We start from the raw sequence: 21,781 nt of genomic DNA, 5'->3' as shown, positions 1-21,781 counted from the left end.
AAAAAGATCATGTGAATGATTGTAAGGATTTCCACCACTATCAAGGAAGCCAACAGCATTATTCAGAAACCTGTCAAGATCTCATCAATACATGAAAGAAGACTAAAAAATAAATTGAAGGCCAAGTAGAAGAGATACAGCAATGGATGAAATGGTCTCTCAATAACAAACATGATGCTGACCAACAGGAAGAGCTTTATAAAGGTTGAAATCTTTATAAATTTTTTGAATTTGTTTTCAGCAGTAAAACACTTGCTAGTGGTTTTTAATTACTCCCAGGAAATTATGTATGATTTGTTATAGATATATCTGCATTATAGATATATATACAATATATATATATAATATTGTAATATATGCGATAAGTATTATATATACATATTATACATATATACACATACATAGTTATCATATTCATGATACACACACACATACACACATACACTCTGTGTGATTTGCATATAGAAAACCCATCCACACTTTTAAGGGCTTTCAAGGACACTGCTGACTACACATAATCTTTGCTGAGGATGTCAGAACCCTAATGCCTAAAGAAGGACTTCCCTGGAACTAAAACCAAGAGAGTGGAATAGATTTCCTGGATAGAGAAGAAAGAGCAAAGAGACCAAGAGCAGTAGCCCAGATATTGCTGGGTTGAAGTGATGGGAGGAGCCTGGGAAGATGATGGTGAGGACAGAGCCTTAATCATTGCTCTACCGAGAAGCAAATGTGAGATCGGATGGGGAAATGCAAAAAGGTTTGTCTCTCTTTTCTCAAAGAAGCAGATGGTTAGGATATTCTAATAAGGAAGGAGAAGGTGAATACTGGGGTAGATGCCTTGAGCAGAAGGCTGAAAGGCTTTGGAGTTATCCTTCTCTTTAACCTTCTCTATAAGCATATGCAAGGGCTGCCCACACTGGCATACAAAGACTGTGAAGATTTAATCTAATATAAAATTTTCCCTATTAATAAATGCAATGGATTTTCCAACATTCCTCGGAGGTTCTGGAAACTGACATATTTCTGGTACTCCACACTGAATCACAACCCTGGTATTCTGAATTCCTTTCATTGGTTTCTACTGGGGACAGTATGGAGGACAAATCCTTCCTATTCATCCCAAATTCAATTCCATGCCTTCCACGAAGTCTGTTCCAATATCCTCCAACAGGAAGCAGTCGCTCCCTCTGAACACTCCTCTCACTTATCTGCATATGGCAAGTACACATTTACATCATGGGATTTTGTGACACAGATGTGCTCCTGATCTGCTTCAATATAGTGTAGTCTTGGTGATTTGTACTGATGACTTCACTGGAATCAGGATTTTAAAAATGTGATAGTATTGGCAAACACAAATTTACTTAAGGTGTCTATTGCTCTATGCATGACAATGAGAAATGGATAAATTCTAAAAGTACTGGTAGGGTAATTATAAAGAATAGAGATTTATTATATGGCTTGGACAATCTGAAGCTAGAGTTTTTATTCCACACACAGTCCAGATAAGACATTGATCAACTTGAGACTGTACCTACCCCGACCTTTGCCATTAAAAGACAGATTGCTAGCATAAAATCTCATACCTAAATCAAATGGGTGTCCACTAAAGTAGGTATTTTTTTCTCTCTTTTTTTTAATATTCATTTTTTAGTTGTAGATGGACACAATACCTTTATTTTATTTATTTTTTTATGTGGTGCTGAGAATTGAACCCAGGGCCTCGCACGTGCTAGGTGAGTGCTCTACTGCTGAGCCACAACCCCAGACCTTTAATTTGTTTTTAATTGACATATACTAGTTGTACATATTTTGTGTGTGTGTGTATGTGTGTGTGTGTGTGTGTGTGTGTGTGTGTGTTACCGGAATTGAACCTGGGGCAATCTACCACTGAGCTACATTCTCCAGCCTTTTTATTTATTCATATATTTATTTTATTTTTGAGACAGGGTCTAGTTAATTTGCTGAGGTTGGCCTCAAACTTGCAAGCTTCAGCCTCTCAAGTCACTGCGATTTCAGGTGCATGCCACCATGCCAGGCTCAATGTGATATTTTGATACATGTATGTATCATGTAAATATACCATCAGGGTAGATAGCATAATCACAACCTTAAACATTTATCTTTTCCTGTGATAAGAACATTCCAAATCCTCTCTATTTTTTTATTTTTTTAGTTGTAGACGGACATAATACCTTTATTTTGTTTGTTTTCTATTTTTATGTGGTGCTGGGGATTGAATCCAGTGCCTCATGCATGCTAGACAAGCGCTTGAGGAGAAGGCTGAAAGGCTTTGGAGTTATCTGAGCCACAACCCACAACCCCTAGCCAGACCCCTCTACCTAGTTGGATATATTCAATACATAGTTGTCAACTTCAGTCACCCTACTGTGCAACAGAACACCAGAACTTATCTCTCTTAACTGTAACTTTGAACCCATTGACCAATCTTTCCGTCCCCCATCTCCCTACCTCCCCACTGCTCTCTTTAGCCTTTAGTAATCACTATTCTACTTTTTATTTCTATGAGAGACTCTTTTAGAGTGCACATATGAGTGAGAGCATGTGGCATTTGGCTTTCTGTGGCTGACTTACTGCACTTAACAAAATGTCCTACAGGCTCATCCACAGTGTCACCAATGACAGGACTCCATCCTTTTGGTGACTGAATAGTATTTCAGTGTGTATAAGTAACACATTTCCTTTATCCATTTCATCCACTGATAGACATGTAGGCTGATTCCATGTTTTGGCCACTGTGAACAGTGCTGTGATCAGCACAGGGGAGCAGATCTCTCTGTGACATACTGATATCATTTCCTTTGGCTATCTACTCAGCAGTGGGATTGCTAGAGAGTTCTATTTTTTAATATTTTCAGGTACCTCCATGCCTTTTACCATAATGACTATGCTAATTTACATCCTTAATAGTGTATTCTCCTTTCTCTACATCCTCACCAGCATTTGTCCTCCTTTGTCTTTTTGATAATAGCCATTGTAACAGATGTGAGGTCTCACTCTGGTTTTGATTTGCATTTCCCTGATGGCTAGTGATGTTGAGCATTTATATATGTCTTTTGGCTATCTGTATGTCATTTGTGGATGACTATTTTTTTGGTGACAGGGTATTGCTAAGCTGCTTAGGACTTTGCTAAGTTGTGGAGGCTAGTTTTGAACTCATGATCCTTTGCCTCAGCCTCCCAAATTGCTGGGATTACAGGCGTGCACCATCATGCTTGGCTCTGTTTAGGTCTTTAGCCCATTTTTTTTCTTCATGCCGGGGATTAAAACCAGGGGCATTTAATCAGTGAGCCACATCGCAGGCATTTTAAATTTCTTATTTTAAGACAGGGTCTCGCTAAGTTGCTTAGGACCTCATTAAGTTACTGAGGCTGGCAGTGAACTCATGATCCTCCTGCCTCAGTCTCCTGAGCTGCTGGGATTGTAAGCATGTGCCACTGTATCTGTCCTTTACCCCATTTTAATCAATTATTGGGTTTTTTGTTTGTTTTGGCTATTGAGTTGTTTAAACTCCTTATAAGTTATGGATACTAACCCTTTCTGAGATATATAGTTTGCAAATAGGTGGGAGGCCACCTCTGAGCTATTAGCATAGCCTCTACTCAGCCTTGAAGCCAAGGAGATTTTGGTCTGGCATTGCAAGTCATTTTGTGGCTTATTACCCAAAGCGCCGTGACCTCAGTCTTCACTAGGCTATAGAGGCTGCTCTGTAGCTCTGGAGTTGAGCATTACCCATTGGACTTGGACAGCCCACCCCCTGCCTTATTTGGTGAAGAATATTCTATGGAAAAGCCTTTGTATATCCCTTATATAAAAATAAAAAACACAGGCTCACTCTCTCTTCTTCCAGTGTGGAAGCAGAACACTTAAGGTCGCAGAGCTGTCCTGCCTTTGATCTCTCAAAATTATTTCTGTGTCATGTGATTTTTTGCAATATTTTGCAGCCAACTCACTACATGCAGGAGAACACAGTTTATCTTGCCTGTGCAAGATGCAGGCGAGAAAAATTTTTTCTCTCAATCTGTACATTATGAGGTGGCTATTTCTTAACTGTTCCAGAAAAACTGTTCCACTGTTTCAGACCTGAGTACACTTCTATTCCTTTTCCCACAATGAGAGACTGGCCTGATAATAGTCATGTGTCTGAAAAGAACCAAAAAAAAACTCTTATAATGCATCAGAAAAGCTATAACCAGCAGGGGCCCTAATCTAGAAGTGTCCTAGCATTGGGGCACTGGTCACAGTGGTGTAAGGTGAATAACCCCTGGGGTGGAGGCAAATTAGGAAGAATGGAAGTGTGCTGTTCCTGCTCTGGGGATTCTTGGGTTCTCTTATGTAGTAGCATAAATATGTTGGTTACAGGTCCTGGCAAGGCCAGAGATATGGAAAATCTGAGTCCCAGCAAAATCCGATGAGCACAAAGAAACCAAATATATTATCCCTGGAGAATGTGTATTCATAAAATAAAACCAAAACAAAATTAAGTCTAAAAGAAAAGTCTTTTAGACTGCATGAGACTTAACTTCAATGGGGGTGCTTCTGCATTTTTTTCTGGCAGTTGATTCCCTAGTCTCACCCCACCATTATCTACCAAAGTCAAAAGTTGTTTGGGAACAACATACTCCATTATATATGCTCTGCATAGCAACAACTCTTATCTCCCCAAGTAGATCAAGCACTTTGGTTACGGAATCTCTGATTCACATTTGTTGGCCTCATTACTTCTAGTTCAATGTTAACAAACGACTGTGTGCAATAAAGGGATTCTTTTTTTAAGCTTATTTTTATCAGTGTATTAAAATTACACATATTAGTGGGATTCATTAGGCCATATTCCTACAAGCACATTACATAATTTGATCAATCTCATTCTCCAGAACCTTTCCTTTTCCTCCCTTCTTCCCTATAAAGGGATTCTTTTTTTAAAATATTTATTTGTTTATTTTTTTTAGTTGTTGTTGGACACCAATACCTTTATTTTATTTGTTTATTTTTATGTAGTGCTGAGGATTGAACTCAGGCCCTCACATGTGCTGGCGAGCACTCTAACACTGAGCCACAACCCCAGCCCTAAAGGGATTCTTAATAGAAACTACTTTGGATGCTTGAGATTTAGATGTTAAAGTCCAGCTTTTTCCAGGGTCTTGGGGAAACCAGCAATTATAATTAGTCCTATTGATAAGCTATTTAGCTCTCATGCTAGAAGAGGAGCTTGGAACATTAGAAACAGATATACTTATAAATTTACTGATATCCATAAACTACGGGGAGTAACTGCTGGGTTGGGGGACATTAAGGTTTTTCACAGAACTACTGCACTTCTGTGCAAGTTAGCAAAGAAACGTGATGCATAAAGACTCAACACAACATTCCTTGTTCCAACTGCATCATCAGACGTTTGGTAGGATGGTGAGAGTCACTCTTTATACTTTCTTCCTTCACTGAAGTCATCACTTTCCCAAAGTCAATACTCTAGGAGGCTTAACTTTAGTGGCCCTTTTGATTCTCAATGATATTTTTTGTAAGGCTTTAGTGAAGTCTGTAATAGAATTCCACTGCCAAACACTGACCGATTAGGCTTATTTGACAGATTTTTATTCTAAAGTTCTGATTATTCAACTCCCAGACAATAAAAGAAAAGGATAAAGTTCTAAGTAAGAAAGGAGGTCTGGATAAAGCTTTAGGCAAAAAGCATGAAAAAAGACTAGTGGACTTTCAATGATAAAAAAAAATAAAGATATATATATATATATATATATATATATATATATATATATATATATATATATAGTGTAAGTATTATAGTAAAAAACTAAGGGCTCTGTGGTTCCATATGTTGACATTCAAATCCTAATTCTGATATTTCTTAGCTATGTGATATTGGGTATGTTTTTTCTAAATACCAATTTCCTGATCTGATGATAAAGATACTTGCTGGGGTGTACTGATGATTAACTTCTTTGGAGAAAAAGCCTTGTTCATTGTTAGCATTTATTCAAATATTTATATTCATTATAACACAGGGACAGGATTCACCTGAAATACTTAGTAAATAGATATTTGTTTACTATATGCCAGTAAGGCTTATAGTTTTGTGCCAAAGTAAAACAATAACCTACCTCTGCTTACAAAGAACTTACAGTCTTCTAAAAGGTGAACACCCAATACAATTTGTTTTCAAGTCAGACTATTCAAATTTAGGTTGTGCTATGTATTTGTAAGTGACTTTGAACAAAATACACTTCCTTTATGATCCTCACATTCCTCATCTGCAAAATGAGCATAGTAATAATACTAGCCTCTTAGGGCTCCTATACAGCATTAAATAAGATAATGTCTGAAAACAATTTAGTAATATGTGCTAGAACATTGTTATCATTATTTTTTCATTCAGAGAATAAATTATTAAAACTGAGAAACTTAGATTTTTTCTGATTTAAAAAATAATGTAAAAATTTCTGTTTATTAGCTTTTTTTTTCAAGAGTATGATGGGAAAATTTACAGAATCTTACTGGGTACATAAAAGAAGACCTAAAGAGAAAAGAAATGCCATTTTTATAAATGAGAAGACTTCATCTAGAGACAGACTAATCCTAATTAATCTGATTCAACACAATTCCAATGGAAAATCTTCATAGGGTTTTCACTGAAATTAACAAGGTGTTCCTGAAATTCATATGAAAGAATAAATGATCTCTTTTAGTTTTGTGTTCTTACCTATATAATTTAAATTTTCATAATTAAAAATTTAAAAATTACCACTACCATCCTATAAACAAAACAAAATTCTATCCATTCTATACATCTGTGTTATATCCACTTTAAGATTTCTTAAAACTCTCTTTGTTTCTCCTCGAGGACTGTATTTCTCCACTTGAATGTGAGGATTTTTTACTGAGGCCATATAGTAGGATCCAACCATCTGCTTACCTTCCTTGAATTTTCTACTTTTCAGTGTTCAAAGAGCTTATTGTTCACTTTTTCAAATCCTTTTGCTTAGGTTAAGGTAGCAGTTTAATCTTCTACCCTGTTTTCTAAGTATCAATCTCTCTTTAGTCTCCATCTCAACATGCATTCTCAATACATGGAATATGTTTACATTCAGTAGTTTGGCAACTTCCGTGTTAAAGTTTAAATCCCAAAAGAAGACAGAAAAGATACACATAAAACAACACACCTGGATATGAAAGTAGAAGGAGGAAGTGTCTTCACAATTTCAACAATTTTCTCTGCAACATGCAAGTCAAACCTACCTTGGAGGTAAGTTAATTCAGCTGCACTGCTGATGCTCATTAAGTCAGCTCCTTGACTCTGACACGAAATGTAAGCTTCTTTCCAAGAAAGAGTTGCCTGATTATTAAACTGGTAGCAACTTCCAATCTGCTCATTCTTTTGCCAATTACCTTCACAGCCATTTTCTGTTGATAAAAGATTACTTAGTGATCATAAAGTAAAGGCATAACATTTTCTATTCCTTGGTCTGCTTACAATACTGCAATTCAATTTGCTTACTCTTAGGATGTGCCAAAGTGGAGGCTGCCATTGCTTGTTTAGACCATATTTTGATTTTTTGGTATAATGAAATTGAAGTCAGAGGACAGCAAATATTCAGGTTGATGAAAGCTGCCACTGTCCCTTTGTCCCCTATCAGCTACAATGCCATGTTTTCACCTGTGTTCCTGCTTGTCCTGTGCTTGAAGGTGGGAGTCTTAACGTGTACAGGTGTGGAATGCTCAGCTAAGGGAAAACAAGCTCACTGGAACATGGTGGGAGATGGTAGAGTGTTTGCTCACGACCTATAGAGAAACCACTGAGTATTCAAGTGTATACACAGACATGCCATTTAAATGGCTAAGATATGGAACACAGTCCATAAATATGGACTCTTATTTTGGAAACTAAGTCCAAGATTGTTCTTAATATTTTAGCAGATGGTTGAATATATGATATAATTAATATTATGTGTTTCACTATATATGAAATAATTAATATTATGTAATTTGTTATATATGAAATATTCAATATCATATAATTCACTTTATATATGCACATTTATATTACATATATAGGTATAGAAATATGTATGTGTTTTTTTAAATGTACATCATATATTCTTTAGTAAATATACAAAGTAGGGGCTTGGGCTGTAGCTCAGTGGTAAAGTGCTTGCCTAGCATGTGTGAGGCATTGGGTTCGATCCTCAGCACCACATAAAAATAAATAAAGATACTGTGTGTTCATCTACAAATAAATATATATTTTTAAAAATATATAAAGTAATGTATATTTTCAGACAAAGAAACTTCAAGCTGTTTTCTGGATGAATATATAGGTGGTGAGGGCTGGGGATGTGGCTCAAGCGGTAGCGCGCTCGCCTGGCATGCGTGCGGCCCAGGTTCGATCCTCAGCACCACATACGAACATAGATGTTGTGTCTGCTGAAAACTAAAAATAAATATTTAAAAAAAAAAAGAATATATAGGTGTTGAGACAACTAGTTCGAAAAAATACTTAGAGTCTCTCATGTGCTCCCAACAAGAGGGGAAAAAACAGTGTAGGCTGTGTGATGTGTATCCCAGGCTCCACTTGGGGGGCTTTCCAAAGGGCTTCCCATATTATACATCAGATGGCAGCCTCGTGCACCTATGTGCTGAAAAGGCCCTTGAGATCCTCTTGTTGATGCCCTCATTTCAGAGGGGAACAAAGACCTACAGATGTTTGTGGCAGAGCTACAGTCAAAGCACCAATCCCTTTTGTTGCTCTTTGAATGGCACACTTTGCCTCCTCAGACACTTTCCTATGACCTCCACAGCAACAAAGGTTGTGACATTTGGTGAAAACAAAATAGGAAAAATTTGTAAGAACATTGTCTAAAGGTTCATTATTGCCACTGAAGCCCTCTGATTGTAAATCCAGAACCTGCTGCCAGTGGGGTGGCAGTGTGTTTGCCGTGCAATACTACCTCTGTGGCTTAGCAATCCTTGGGGTTAAGAAAACTCACAGTATTGCTTCTTTCATAAAAAGTAGCTCTGGAAGGCATATAAATTCAATAACAACCCCTCCCACCCCTGGGACCCATCAGGCTAAGGCACTGAGACACATCCCAGGCAAGGCATCAAATAGAGTGGGGTGTATATGCTAGAGAATGAGGATTAGGAATCCTGAATTCTCCACCAGGCTCCACATGAATGTGGTCTGACCCTGACAGGCCCTTCCTTCAGCCTGGGCTTGCTGCCTCTCACCTGAGAAATAGGGGTTTGCACTAGATAACCTCTAAGCTACCTTTAACATTTGAAATTCCTTCCCTAAACTACAGTTAGTTATCAATTACAACTGGAGCAAATATTGGATTTTTATATTTCAGTATATTCTTGGTGTTGAAACGCCTGAGCCTTGACCTAGGTAAGTAATTCTAAAGTGAGGTTCACAAGGTCAAATCATCAGCATTAACCGGGAACTTGAAAACTATGCTTCCCTGCTCTGGTATCTTTCACTTTATAAGCTGTCTTGGCTCTCTTCTTGACCTGCTTCCGAAAGTAAATTCAAAGCTACATTTTACTACTCTTTTTTCTTATAAATATATACTCCTTATCTAGGATAATATTTGTTGCACTTTTGAGTCATCTTGACATCTTGCTTCTCCTTTTTACCTCATATAAATGGCACTCTTCTTTCCATTCATAAAGTTCACCAGCCCACACATACCTGGTATTAAGCAGATGCCCCACTTTTGGTCATATTTATAATGTAAAGTGGTGGCACACCATGGTCCATTGTGGTCATCATCAAGAATGCAGTCATGATGCCATGTCCCATCAATTAGGAATGGAAATTCACAAGGTCTTCCATAGGAATTCCCATCTCTGGTATACACCTCTGTGGGTTGAGGAGGAAGTTGAGGAAAGGAGAATTGAAAACTGGATAATCACTTTTGGTTAGCTAATACCTACAATTGTTTCTAAAGAAATGGCTGTTTTCATTTATGGGAATACAATATCTGAATGGGGTGCACAGAGAGGAAAGAGCATGATGCTGACTGTTCACGTTTGGGCTTGAAGACTGGGGTCCCCTCTATGACTGTGGGTAAGCTTAGTTTCTGCATTCACAAATGCAGAATTTGGTAAAATAATCTGTGTAAGGATTCTTTTGTGTGACAAAGCACTAAAAGATCCTGGCTTAAGGGTCACTCTACTATGGGTGGCAGAGTACTTTATCAAAAGTGTACCATGACTGAGATAAAATTCACCTTCATTTTTTTTTACTTAAGTGTAAATATCTTAGCAGAAAAATATCTTAGCATCATAGAGGGTGTGTATGGACTTTGGAACTACTTATGAAGTTAGATGGACAAACAACCCACTGCTTGATAGAATTGAGACTGTGGTTCTCAGAAAATAAAGGAAGAACTGCTGGGTTCCTGAGTAGATTCTTGGGGAAGAGCAAGGCACAGTAACTTATGTTAAAAAAGAAAGAAGAACTGGCTTTAATAGGGAAGTCATGAGACCAACTGGTGGCCAACAAGGTAGCAGATCTAGCTTAATATTTTAATAATTTTTCCCTAATACTCAGAGAAGTACTGAAAAAATGATTTCAACCACAAATATGCCTGGAAATGCTACAGGAAGTGCTTAATGCTTAGGTCAATAATATTTCTCTTGAAAAAGTATTTCTATAGGACACCTAACCCTGTATCTATTTCTGTTACCTTTTTCTATATTCTCAATTTGTTTAAAACCCTGGTCATTAACAGATCGAATAAAGACTATTAAATAAAGCATAATCATCAAATCTCAAGCTATTAGGGTCCCTTGAAATGTCTCACAGATTTGCTTAAAAGTGTGCTTAAGATGGTATTTGATTCTACATCCCTTATCATCCTCAAGTGTTCTATCATTCTCAAGTGTTCATCTGACTAAAGTGTGAAACTTTTTAAATTTGGAATGTATTAAGCAGCATTATAATAAAAGTACTAGGCACTTTTCTTTGCAAAAAAAAAAAAAAACTTTTAAGGATCATTGTTTTGTTTTCCTATATCATATAAATGGCTTTGAATTGGTTCCTTCTGTTAAAGAGTATGTTGACCTTATGTTTTATAAGGATTCTGCTTATTATATGGTTTGTTTCTGACCACACCAAAAACTCCCAGGATTGCATGACTCGTTTCCCTTTCTATTATAATACCCAGAGGACAGTTCCCCAACACCATGACTATGACTTGTAGGAGCATATGGGTTTTTTTTTTTCTCTAAAACCTTTATATCTGTCATACAAAGTTCTTTCATATACATTTAAATAAAGATCATTTCTTTAAATGCTCTTTACCATAAGCCCGAGAGATCAGTATGTAATACTATGCTTGTTTGTGAAATCCCATTTTTGTGGAATAGTTAAGTAAAATGTCCAATCACTCAGCTGTGAGCAATGGGGATGAGTCTGGGCTCTCTGATGAGAGAGACATACAAGCAAAACTTTGATACCAATGGTTGTCCTCTCAGGTTTCAAGTCACATAGTATAGCTCAAAGCTGAGCTTCATTAAAAAGCTCCAAGTCACGGGCTGGGATTGTGGCTCAGCGGTAGAGCACTTGCCTCACACATAGAAATAAAGAAAGAAAATAAAGGTATTATGTCTATATACAACTAAAAAAGAAATTAAAAAAGGGCTCCCAGTCACTAAATGCTTTGGAGAAGCAAACCACCATCACCGAGGCAGTTAAAGGATGCTCACTGAGAGTTTGATTTCCACACACTTTGCTATGGCGGGAACTCTTGAATCCATGGGGTTTCTTAGCAAGACAGGCTTTCCTGAGAAGAGTCTTCTCTGAATGTGTGACTTTAGGGTGATAGCATCCTTAAGACAATAGCTTATTAGTTTAAGAGTCACAAATTTCTAAGATGAGGTGTTTACATGGAAAACAAATTTCTTCAGTAATGTAAGATAAAATAGCTTCAATGGTTAAAGAGGTTGGCAGGCTGTTGCTCAAAAGCTCAGATAGTTCACACAGTTCTACAGCTAATTCTCCACCAAAAGTCCATTCTTTGGAATGATTCACCAAACATGATCAGGTCAAGATAGCTTGTGATGTAAATTAATATCTAAGTGCTAGTCAAAAGCAGTTTACTCAAAAATTTTATACCACTAAAACTTCCTCTGATATGAACATAACTCAAACAGGAGAGGGGTTGAAGGAAGAGGCAACCTAAGACACATTATAAATAATCTTAATATATTAGAAGCAAAATCTTTTTAGACTGCAAAAGCCAAGGGAGAAATAAACACACTATATTTGGGAAATGAAATCCTGTTTTGCTTTTGGTACTGGGGATTGAACTCAGGGGCACTTCACCATTGAGCTACACTCCCCAGCCCTCTTTTAAAATGGTTTTTATTTTGAGACAGGGTCTCACTAAGTTGCTTAGGGCTAAGTTGCTGAGGCTGGCCTTGAACTTGTGATTCTCCTGTCTAGGCCTCCAGAGTCACTAGGGTTACAGCTGATAATTGCTTTAAGTTTAAGTAACCACTTTTAAGTTTAGGAGGACTCTGGCTAGCAGAAACAGATTTGTTCAACTACTCAAAGGCTGGGGATTGAAGAGAAAGAAAACCCCAATCTCTAAGTCTGTATTATTTCTCCATTAATAGTGGAACCAGACATTCTCAGAATATCTAGATCCTCACCAGAAAATAGAAAGAAGTTCCTTAGCTAGAAAGAGGGGAACTCAGCTGCTATCCTGAGTCTGTGGCCAAATTTAATTTAAAAGAGCTTTAGAGAAGGGGAAAACCTCTGCAAAGCTATGTAAGTTTTTTTAAAAAGGACAAGAGACTTAAAAAAAAAAAAAAATGTGGCACATGCCTGTAATCCTAGGGGCTGCGGGAGGCGGAGACAGAAGGATTTCAAGTTCAAAGCCAGCCTCAGCAAAACCCTGTCTCTAAATAAAATATAAAAGAGGGGTGGGTTAAGCAACTGTCAGAAGCCTGCCAACCTCTTTAACCACTGAAGCTATTTTATCTTACATTACTGAAGAAATTTGTTTTCCATGTAAACACCTCATCTTACAAATTTGTGACTCTTAACCCTTGGGTTCAATTCCTGGTACCAAAATAATCATAATCATAATCGAAATTAAAAAGTAGGACAAGAGTAAGATAATAGAATTTAGATGATTTTATATATATATATATATATATATATATATATATATATATATACACATATACACACACACACACACACACACACACATTATTTATATATGTACATCAACATTCAAATAATTTACAGCAACATGATAAAAAAAGATTTGCTTGGGTGATAGCTAGTCACATTTAGTAGTTTAAAAAATACATCCACTTATTTTTTCTAAACTTAGAAATTCATTTTGAGACTCAGAGCAAAGACTATGGCAATATTCATATACTTATTTTTGGAAGCAACCAAGAAAAAGTTTACTCTTAAAATGTTGAATCATAGGGGTTGGGGTTGTGGCTCAGTGGTAGAGCGCTTGCCTAGTATGTGTGAAACACTGGGTTTGATTCTCAACACCATATCTAAATAAGTAAATAAAACAAAGATCCATCAAGAACTTATACAAATATTTTTTTAAAAAGTTTAATCATAAATAAAAACATCAACACATGACAACCATGCCAAAAATGAAAATGAAAAACACACATGAGACTTTAAAAAATTCCCACTGTCTCAAAACCTGTAGACGAGGAAAAATACACTTCTTTTTCTTTTTTTCATTTATAACATCAACATTATTAAATTTTTATCAGCAGGAAGAGTTTCCTATTAATCTAATATTTCCTTTCTCCTAGAGTTCAGCATGTCATCATAGGAGTCAGGCATCACATAGATTTCATATCCCAGGCTCATTACAATATGGCTATGTGACCTCTGAAAAGGCACTTGACCTCTCCTAGCCTTGCCCATAAAGGGGTAGGGGTGGGTCAGATACCACCGACCTCACAGGTATGTGGTAAAAATGAAACTCACAGTGCCTGGACCCAAATAGCTTGCTCACTGCCCTTACCAGCATATGACTTCATTTTTATTTGACCGTGCATATTCAGTGTCACAGTTAATAAGCACAACAGCAAATGGCTCCAAGTCCCTCTCCAGTACTCACCATGGTAAGGCTGGTCACAAAGTCTGTCCTCAGAGCCTCCTTTCTTCCAGACATCAGATGTGGTTGTACTGGCTATGGCATAGCCATCCTTTAGAGCCAACCTGTACTGGGCAGCACCATACAGAGAGTGGTGCTCACATTTCCACCACAGCATGGCATTGGAATCACAGCTGAACATTTTCAAGGAATCCGTGGGTTTGGTAATATTTAGGCCAAGGCACTTCTGGGATTGCAAATGAAAGAGCCGATGCTGGGATACCCATTTCCATAACATGTCCTTACTTCCATCACAATCCTTTGCTACTATCCAGCCAACTAGTGGCTTGATGCACTTGCCTGTGTTTTCATTGAAGATGGTGAATGGATGATTACCTGGATTAAGACAGGCAGTGAAAAAAGACATTTCAGGATTTGGAATTATGTGGCCAATGTGTCTTGCTCCCTGCTTGCTGACGATAGTTCTGAGCACTACTGGACTGCTCCCACCCTCCCAACTTGATAAACTGTAATGTCCAACACAAGGAAGAAGGACAGAGAAGGCTGGAGAGGCAGTTCAGTGTGTAGTAGAGCCAGTCTGTAGAACCAGCCTGCCTGGGCTCATATTCTGTCTCTACTGCTACTTATCAGCCATGAGATCAGGGCACATTATTTAACCAGTACTTCAGTTTTCTCATTTGTAACACAGTACCTATTTTCTACTGTGAATGTGATAAAATGAATCAATACAAGTAAAGCCGAGAGTAGTTTGGGTATTTGTTCCTGCTAGTCCGTGAAAGAACCCCCCACCCTGACCCAGATCCTGTTGAATAGGATAAAGAAACTCCTTAGTTTTCATCTTACCTAGACAGGTAGTCTGTGGTCAATGAAAAATATCCTGAGTCTATTAGGGACCCAAACTCTGTCTTTTTACACTTTTGCTAGCACGGCAGGGAAAACTAGTAGATGAGAAATCAAAGCTTTGTTCTCACTTTAAGTTCTTTCCCCAGTTTAAGTATGAAGTCAGGCCTCTGTGCTCCCCTCTTTATGGCAAGATAGTGAGGCCACACAAAAGGAGTCTTTACTTAAAGGCCACTTCCCTTTGAGCCTTCTGTGGAAGACTGATTCATTGAGGTGTTTCAGAGAGGAGATTTCTAAGAGGTCAGAATAGTGGGGTGAAGGAGCTGGAGGGAATAAAAGAGGTCTGGGTTCTGAGGATGGGGGAATGTGTGATCAGCCCTATGGGTCCTGAGGAGACATTGGGGGATTAACTGTGTGGATTACCTGGGAAGACTGGATCATGAGCTCCAGGAGTGACCTGAGCCACCAAGTTCCAGCATGTTTGGACAAAGGGAAACTGAGAAGTAACCAGTGGGAACAGAAGATCAAATCATTAGCCTTCCTGAATGTTCCCCTGGTGACCATCATGAGCTGAAGAAGACCCCAACAATGACAGCAATTAAAGTTCTGACAGCCTGGCAGAATGGGAACAGAGTCAAATTTAATTAGATTATCCTGATAAGATAGGAACGCATCGTTTTTTACACACCGAGTTTGTGGGGCAAGATACACATCTGTTATAATAAACAATAATTGAACAATTTGGTTAGTTCTTTTATAAAGAAAAAAACTAAAGTTTTAGCACAAATACTTTCATCATCATGTTGATGAAAGTAAAGCTGAAATGTTTTAGACAAGCTTCAACAATCATTATCAATGGAGCAGAATTCAGCAGAAGAACCTGAAGAATTTGGTTCTCAAAAGGCACTTTCATTTTGATGCCTTCTTCACAATCACTGGTTTTACTAACACCAAATGCTATTTCTGGAAATAAATCAAGCTTTAGAATTAAAAATTCACATATCTAGGGCTGGCAACTTGAGGGGAAATTTCACAATGTAAATAATAACTATAAAGTTAAAATCTGATTACATTTTTAACTTTGGGTGGAATTTTTTTTTTTGTTCTAAATAAGAGCAGTAAGAGGAACAACAACCACGGGGGGGGGGGGGGGACAAAACAAAACAAAAAAATCTTTAAATATTTTAATTATTTCTTCTTTCAAATTTGAATTTTAAAGCATTGCATAGGGTTGCAACTAGGTATGCTCGTTATAGCAGCATCTCTCTCTTGCTCTTTCTTTTTTGACATCCCTCGGCCATTCTCTCTGATGATCACAGGTTGGGGGAGAATAGTCAACAAGAAAAGGAAAATGTACTCCTCTGATATGACCACTCATACTTTCTCTAATGTCCTTCTCCCACATATTCAACAGCTATGCAGATGCCTGATCTACCTTTTTCCAAACTATTTTCTCTCACCTCTTCAAAATAAATCTGGGTTCCAAAGTATAAGAAATTTTATCACAAAAAAAGAAGTCTGCTCCTCTGGAGGCATGGCCACCACCCTTGTTGGAAACTTTCTCTCGTCTGTCCTGTAGTCTTATCCTCTTTTCTGGGCACTCTGCTCTATGACACTTGACCCCAAACAGGTGATCTAGGCAAATGGCAGCTTTGCCTTCTTTTGCTTTTTGAGTTCTGTGTTTTTCAAGCTGCCCTCGTAGAATTCAATTGATTAGGTAAAAGTCTTAGTATAGCGGAAAGGCCAGTGGAACAAGGAATTGGAAGTCCTAGATTAAAACTATCAGTTAGATGGGAGAACTTGTTGAAACCACTTAGTCTCCCAGGGTCTTCATATCTCTAAACATCAGAGGAAAGCAGTGGAGTATAAGACATCTAAGCCACTTCTAGAGCTAATATCCTATGTTTCCACCAGATAACAACATTCCCATCCTTGCAAGTTTTACTAGCCTTTGCTGAATTCATCACATATTGTTCTTGAACAGATGCTCACAATATTATTATGTAACACTACTGCTAGTGGTACTTGGGGTCATTCTAATTTCACTTGTACTGGGCATGTACAGTTTGATGACAGTTTTGCTTTATAAAAATTCTTTGGAAGAGAATTTTTTTAAATATTTTTTTAGTTGTCAATGTACCTTTATTTTTTTAATTTACTTATTATATGTGGTGCTGAGGATTGAACCCAGTGCCTCACATATTCCAGGCAAGTGCTCTACTGCACTTTGAAAAGGTAATTACAGAGCAATTTATAAAACAAATTATTGATAGCCTTATATTTTATCTTGTTCACTTTACAACTTTACATCAGTCTTCAATGGAATTTTCATGTTTCTCTCCAAATATAAAATTGGGGCAAATCTAAAAGGCAGAGATTGATGAAAAGAAGACCGATCACTCCTAGATTCGCTTTTTATATAATTTTATATAAATACTCTAGTGATATTTGAGAGAAAATGGATAAGTAGCATGATCATAAATTGACAGTGAGTTTTTAGTATTTTTATATACATCAAAGAAAAACCATCTCTTCTTGGCATTTTCTTGTTGTTTGATCACTAAGTAAGTCCTGACTTACAGGCCCTAGAACAAAGAGCTCTGAGAATTTGGCAGAGAAGCTGGATGACAACATTTTATAACTGCAGACCAATGGAGAGGGAAATGGCTTGGGATGGCAGAAAGGATAAAGATCATGGCATTGATAATTTCAAGGGAATTTTCTCGGTTCAATGTTAAACATTTTGTGGTCTCTGCCAAGTGTGCAGAGCATACAGGTGTAATAAGAAAGGATCAGAAGTCTTGGTGTTTTAGTTTAAAAACAGGTCCTGAAGTAACATTTTGGTCCATGGCAAAATATTAGGCATCAAAAAGTCATCAAGGCCAGACTCTGTGGTGTGGACTGGTGAGAACCTCAGGAGTCCCTGAAGGATTGGTTTACTGCAAGCTGTTAGCTCTCCAAAGAGGCAAAAAAAAAAAAAAAAAAAGTAAACTAAGCTCTTGGAATCTCCTCAAGGACACAGAGTTCTCCTCCAACATTTGGGTGACCAAGACTACCTGCCCAAGCCTAGCCATATACATGTAATGAGGTGAATACCATCACTAGCATCCTGAAGCTGACACACTGCCAAACAAGCTACCCAAATGGCTGAGTGTTCAAAATTCCAGTGCTTCCCCTAATAAGACCACAAGTCTGGTCTGAAGGTTAGAGAAAGCCACCCAGAGCAGCGGCTAGGAGTGAGGAAATGACGCAGGGAAAAAAAAAAAAAAGATTTGTGGGGACCTAGTTCAGGGAGAATAGAGTTAAGCTGGGTTCTCTTTGTTTTGGGTGGCTTAGATAGAACAAGGACTGTAGATATGGTGAGAATTAAGAAAACCTTGAATTTTGTGGAGGAGACAAAACAGAACTAAGGCAGGTATATAAAGAAGCCAAGAGGAGAGCAATTGAAAGGTTAGTGTTTTCAGTTAGTTGCTGCAGTTAGATTTGGATTGTGGGGCAAGCAGAGTAGAATTCTAACAGCAATAAAGGATTGCCTTATTCATGGCTCTTCTGACCCAGCACAGAAGGCTAAAGGAGAATGGAAAAGAGTGTCAGATCAGGGTCCATTTAAAAAGCCCTTGATGTAGACAGAATGATGCCATTCTGAGAAACCTCTTACCATCTCTCTTCGAATAAAGTTTAAACCAGATAGTAACTTAGCTGCAAAGAAAGTAAAAGCACAATCAACTTCATGGTTTTAAAAAACTGTCTTGATAATCTTTTCCTTCCTCATACATGAAAGACTGTAGGAGTTGTGGGTGGGGACTGCCCAAAGAATGCCCATTATGCAGCCCAACCAAGAAACAAAGTCCTAGGCACACCCTTTGCCAAGGCAAAGAGAAAGTAAAAGCAAAGTAAAGTTGGTACCAAGGGAGATGGTGAGGCTAGCACCATTATTAGCATTATTAGCAATGGGCAAAAGTCTGTTACCTAGTGAGAGGCAGTGGGTTTCCAAGCGCTTTAGCTAGATGCCTTCGGCCTGTGTGGGCGTGGGAGAATCATTTGGTGTTGATAAGCCAATTTGAAGAAAGGATCACTGCTCCAGGCGATGGGAGAGAGCATCACAACTGACTCTTGGTCATGGTCACTTTTGGAAAAGAAGTTTTAACCTGACTTCCTTTTTGAGGTGCACCGTGGGTGGAGGGAAGTCAGGGAATTTGTGAGAATCTTTGGGGTGAGGCGGAACCTCATCTTTGCCACTGAGGGGCTAAGGTGACCAAGGGGCGAGAGAGTGATGGGATAGCATGTAGGAGATGGGGAGCTCCATACCCCAGGGAAGCAACATTTTAGAGAAAGGTAGGCGAGAAAGGGGCAGAGAAACCTCCCAGAAAAGACTGAGCCTCCCCTCGGTAAATCCACCAGAAAGACCTTGCCCTTTCACGCCCAGTCGCGCCCTCCTCCCGGCCCCCGAGGGCAATAGAGCGTTTTCTCCGCCACACTTCCTCGTCGGTTCCAGACCCCAAAGCAAAACAACGGTGACCTGACTCGGGAGCTCCGGCCTGACTCAGGCGGAGGAAAGTCGGCAGACCTGCAGCATCGAGACCCCCAGCGGGGGTACTTGGCGGACGCGCCCGCGGTTACCTGCAGGGTCAGAAGGCTCCGCCATCCCGAAGCACCAGAGGAGCAGCATGAGGAGCCCCGCCGCGTGGCGAGGGGTCGCCCCGCGCGTCCTCATCCTGAGCGGGCCCAAGCGGTCCCACTAGGTCTTCGGTGGCACGCGGCACCCACTCCTCCTGGTGAGCCCAGCCTGCCTCGGCAGTGAAGTTGCCACTAACCACCCGGGCGCACAGGCCCCGCCCCCTCCGCTGTCGGCCAATCAGACCTGCGTCTCCTCCGTCCCGGTCGCAGTGGGGCAGGTGGGGCGCGGCCGGGCGGGGTGTGGCGGGGAGAGAGGAGGATTCCGAGGAGGCAGCTGTTGACACCTGCGAGGGGTTGCGACCGCAAGAAGGCGGGAAGTGCTCGTTGAGGGAAAGAGCCGGTGCGCCCCGGCCGCAGAGTTAGGGGGTCCAGGCTCGTCCTTCTTCATCTGCAAACTGGGGAGATGCGACACTCGCTGGGAAATGGCACTGTTCTGCCGAATGAGTTGGAACAATTTAGGAACTTGCCCTCCATCCAGCGCACCGCAGTCAGAGATGACTTCATTCTAAGACTGGGCTGAAAGGCACGCACATCCCCTCCCACTCCAGACGGGGAAAATGCACACTCGTCGTGTGGCCTCTGTGGCCAAGCCAAAGAATTCAGTAGTCTTTGGCAACGTCTTGGGTATTTTGATAGTTCAAACAAAGGTGAGATAACGTACACTATAGTTTGACCCTGCAATTGCTGATTAAAAGCAAAAGTTAGCGCAGTGACTCTGTAATACTTCTAAGGATGATTTAGGTTTTTTAAAATACTTAGCCTTTCAAGCAAGCTCTTTTCTTAATAATCTCACAGTAATCCAATAGAAATGTGAAAGTCTGGCACCCAGCATCTGAAATTTCAGGTCCCATGTACTGTCTCCCTGTAGACACTGGTATCTTAAATAGGCAAAATGCCTAATTGCCTAAGATGCTTGGATGTAAATGTCTTGTATTTTTAAACCCCATGTTTACTGAGCATATGATATGTTCATGGGATGGTATCCTTCCCTGTTCCCCAAAGGTTTCTATAAGAATGTGTCTAGGTTGCCTTTCCTGATTCTAGCTATCAAGGTTTCAAACCTACTCTGGCTTTGTCCTCTCCCCAAGTTCTGGCCTTTTAGTTTCGTAGGTATAGCAAACACTTACCATTACAGAAACGTGGGCACATCATGAAATAGGAAGATGAGAAAACAACATCCGTTTCCTATTGAGCTTACTGAGTACTGGGGGGAGAATGAGGCCCATACAGTAACTTAGGGCAAAATGCATGGGGAGATCAAACCAGGTTTCAAGAAAGGCACCATGTCTATCTGGGACTTGAAGAATGGGTAGGAATTTGATCAGGTACAGTCGATGAGAGGAAAAGAGTGACAAAACAGAGACAGGAAATGTGAAGCAGGATCAGAAGACAATGAAGAGTCTAGTGCAGCTGCCTTGCAGTGTGTGTGTGTGTGTGTGTGTGTGTGTGTGTGTGTGTCATGAGAAAGAGAAGGGGGAACAAAAAGGAAGGAAGGAAAGCTGTTGTGGTGACAGCCTAATTGGAAAAGACAGCAGAAGGGCAAGTTGTGGCTGTTTTGTGAAAGGCCTTGGTTATGACACTGAAGACTGTCCCTTTATTTACTTTATTCTCTAAGAAACAGACAGTGGAAAATTCTGCATAAGAGAACCTGGCTGGGCACCATGGCTCATACCTGTAATCTCAGTGGCTTGGGAGGCTAAGGCAGGAGGATCACGATTTCAAAGCCAGCCTCAGCAAAAGTGAGGCACGAAGCAACTCAGTGAGATTGTGTCTCTAAAATCAGTCTGGGGATGTGGCTCAGTGGTCAAGTGCCCCTGAGTTCAATTCCTGGTACCCTCTCCACCCCGCCAAAAAAAAAAAAAAAGAGAGAATCTTCATAGATTCAGCCTCCACCCCCGCCCCCACACACACATTATAGTTGCTTGCTTTTCTTTCTGATCCTGCCAAGCTTTCAGCTCCTTGAAGTGAGTGGTGATGTCTTATTCATTATAATGTCCCCAATACAATAGGGGAAGAAGGTGTCAAGAGGAAGCTGTCATTAAATTTTGGTTTAATTAATGAAAGAATTCCTATAGTCACCACCTTAGCCTGGGGCCATATGGGCTACTGCTTGCATT

General features: G+C 39.5%; 1 protein-coding gene across 2 annotated transcripts in view; it reads right to left on the bottom strand.

The window, feature by feature from the left end:
• The window catches only part of LOC114094772 (CD302 antigen), a 144,708-nt gene extending 125,007 nt beyond the window's left edge, over window positions 1-19,701 (bottom strand). For both annotated transcript variants that reach the window (XM_027937955.2, XM_027937956.2), the window contains exons 1-4: window positions 19,608-19,701; window positions 14,151-14,522; window positions 9,728-9,898; window positions 7,276-7,440 (exon numbers count right to left, since the gene is read on the bottom strand). In XM_027937955.2, the coding sequence (XP_027793756.2) occupies window positions 7,276-7,440; window positions 9,728-9,898; window positions 14,151-14,522; window positions 19,608-19,701 (802 nt within the window). The remainder of the gene's footprint in view (window positions 1-7,275; window positions 7,441-9,727; window positions 9,899-14,150; window positions 14,523-19,607) is intronic.
• Window positions 19,702-21,781: the final 2,080 nt, after the last annotated feature.

Source organism: Marmota flaviventris, chromosome 11 (assembly GCF_047511675.1).
Source record: "Marmota flaviventris isolate mMarFla1 chromosome 11, mMarFla1.hap1, whole genome shotgun sequence".
Lineage (NCBI taxonomy): Eukaryota > Metazoa > Chordata > Mammalia > Rodentia > Sciuridae > Marmota > Marmota flaviventris.
Note: the sequence above shows the minus strand (reverse complement) of the source record. Positions and strands in the feature narration are given on the sequence as shown.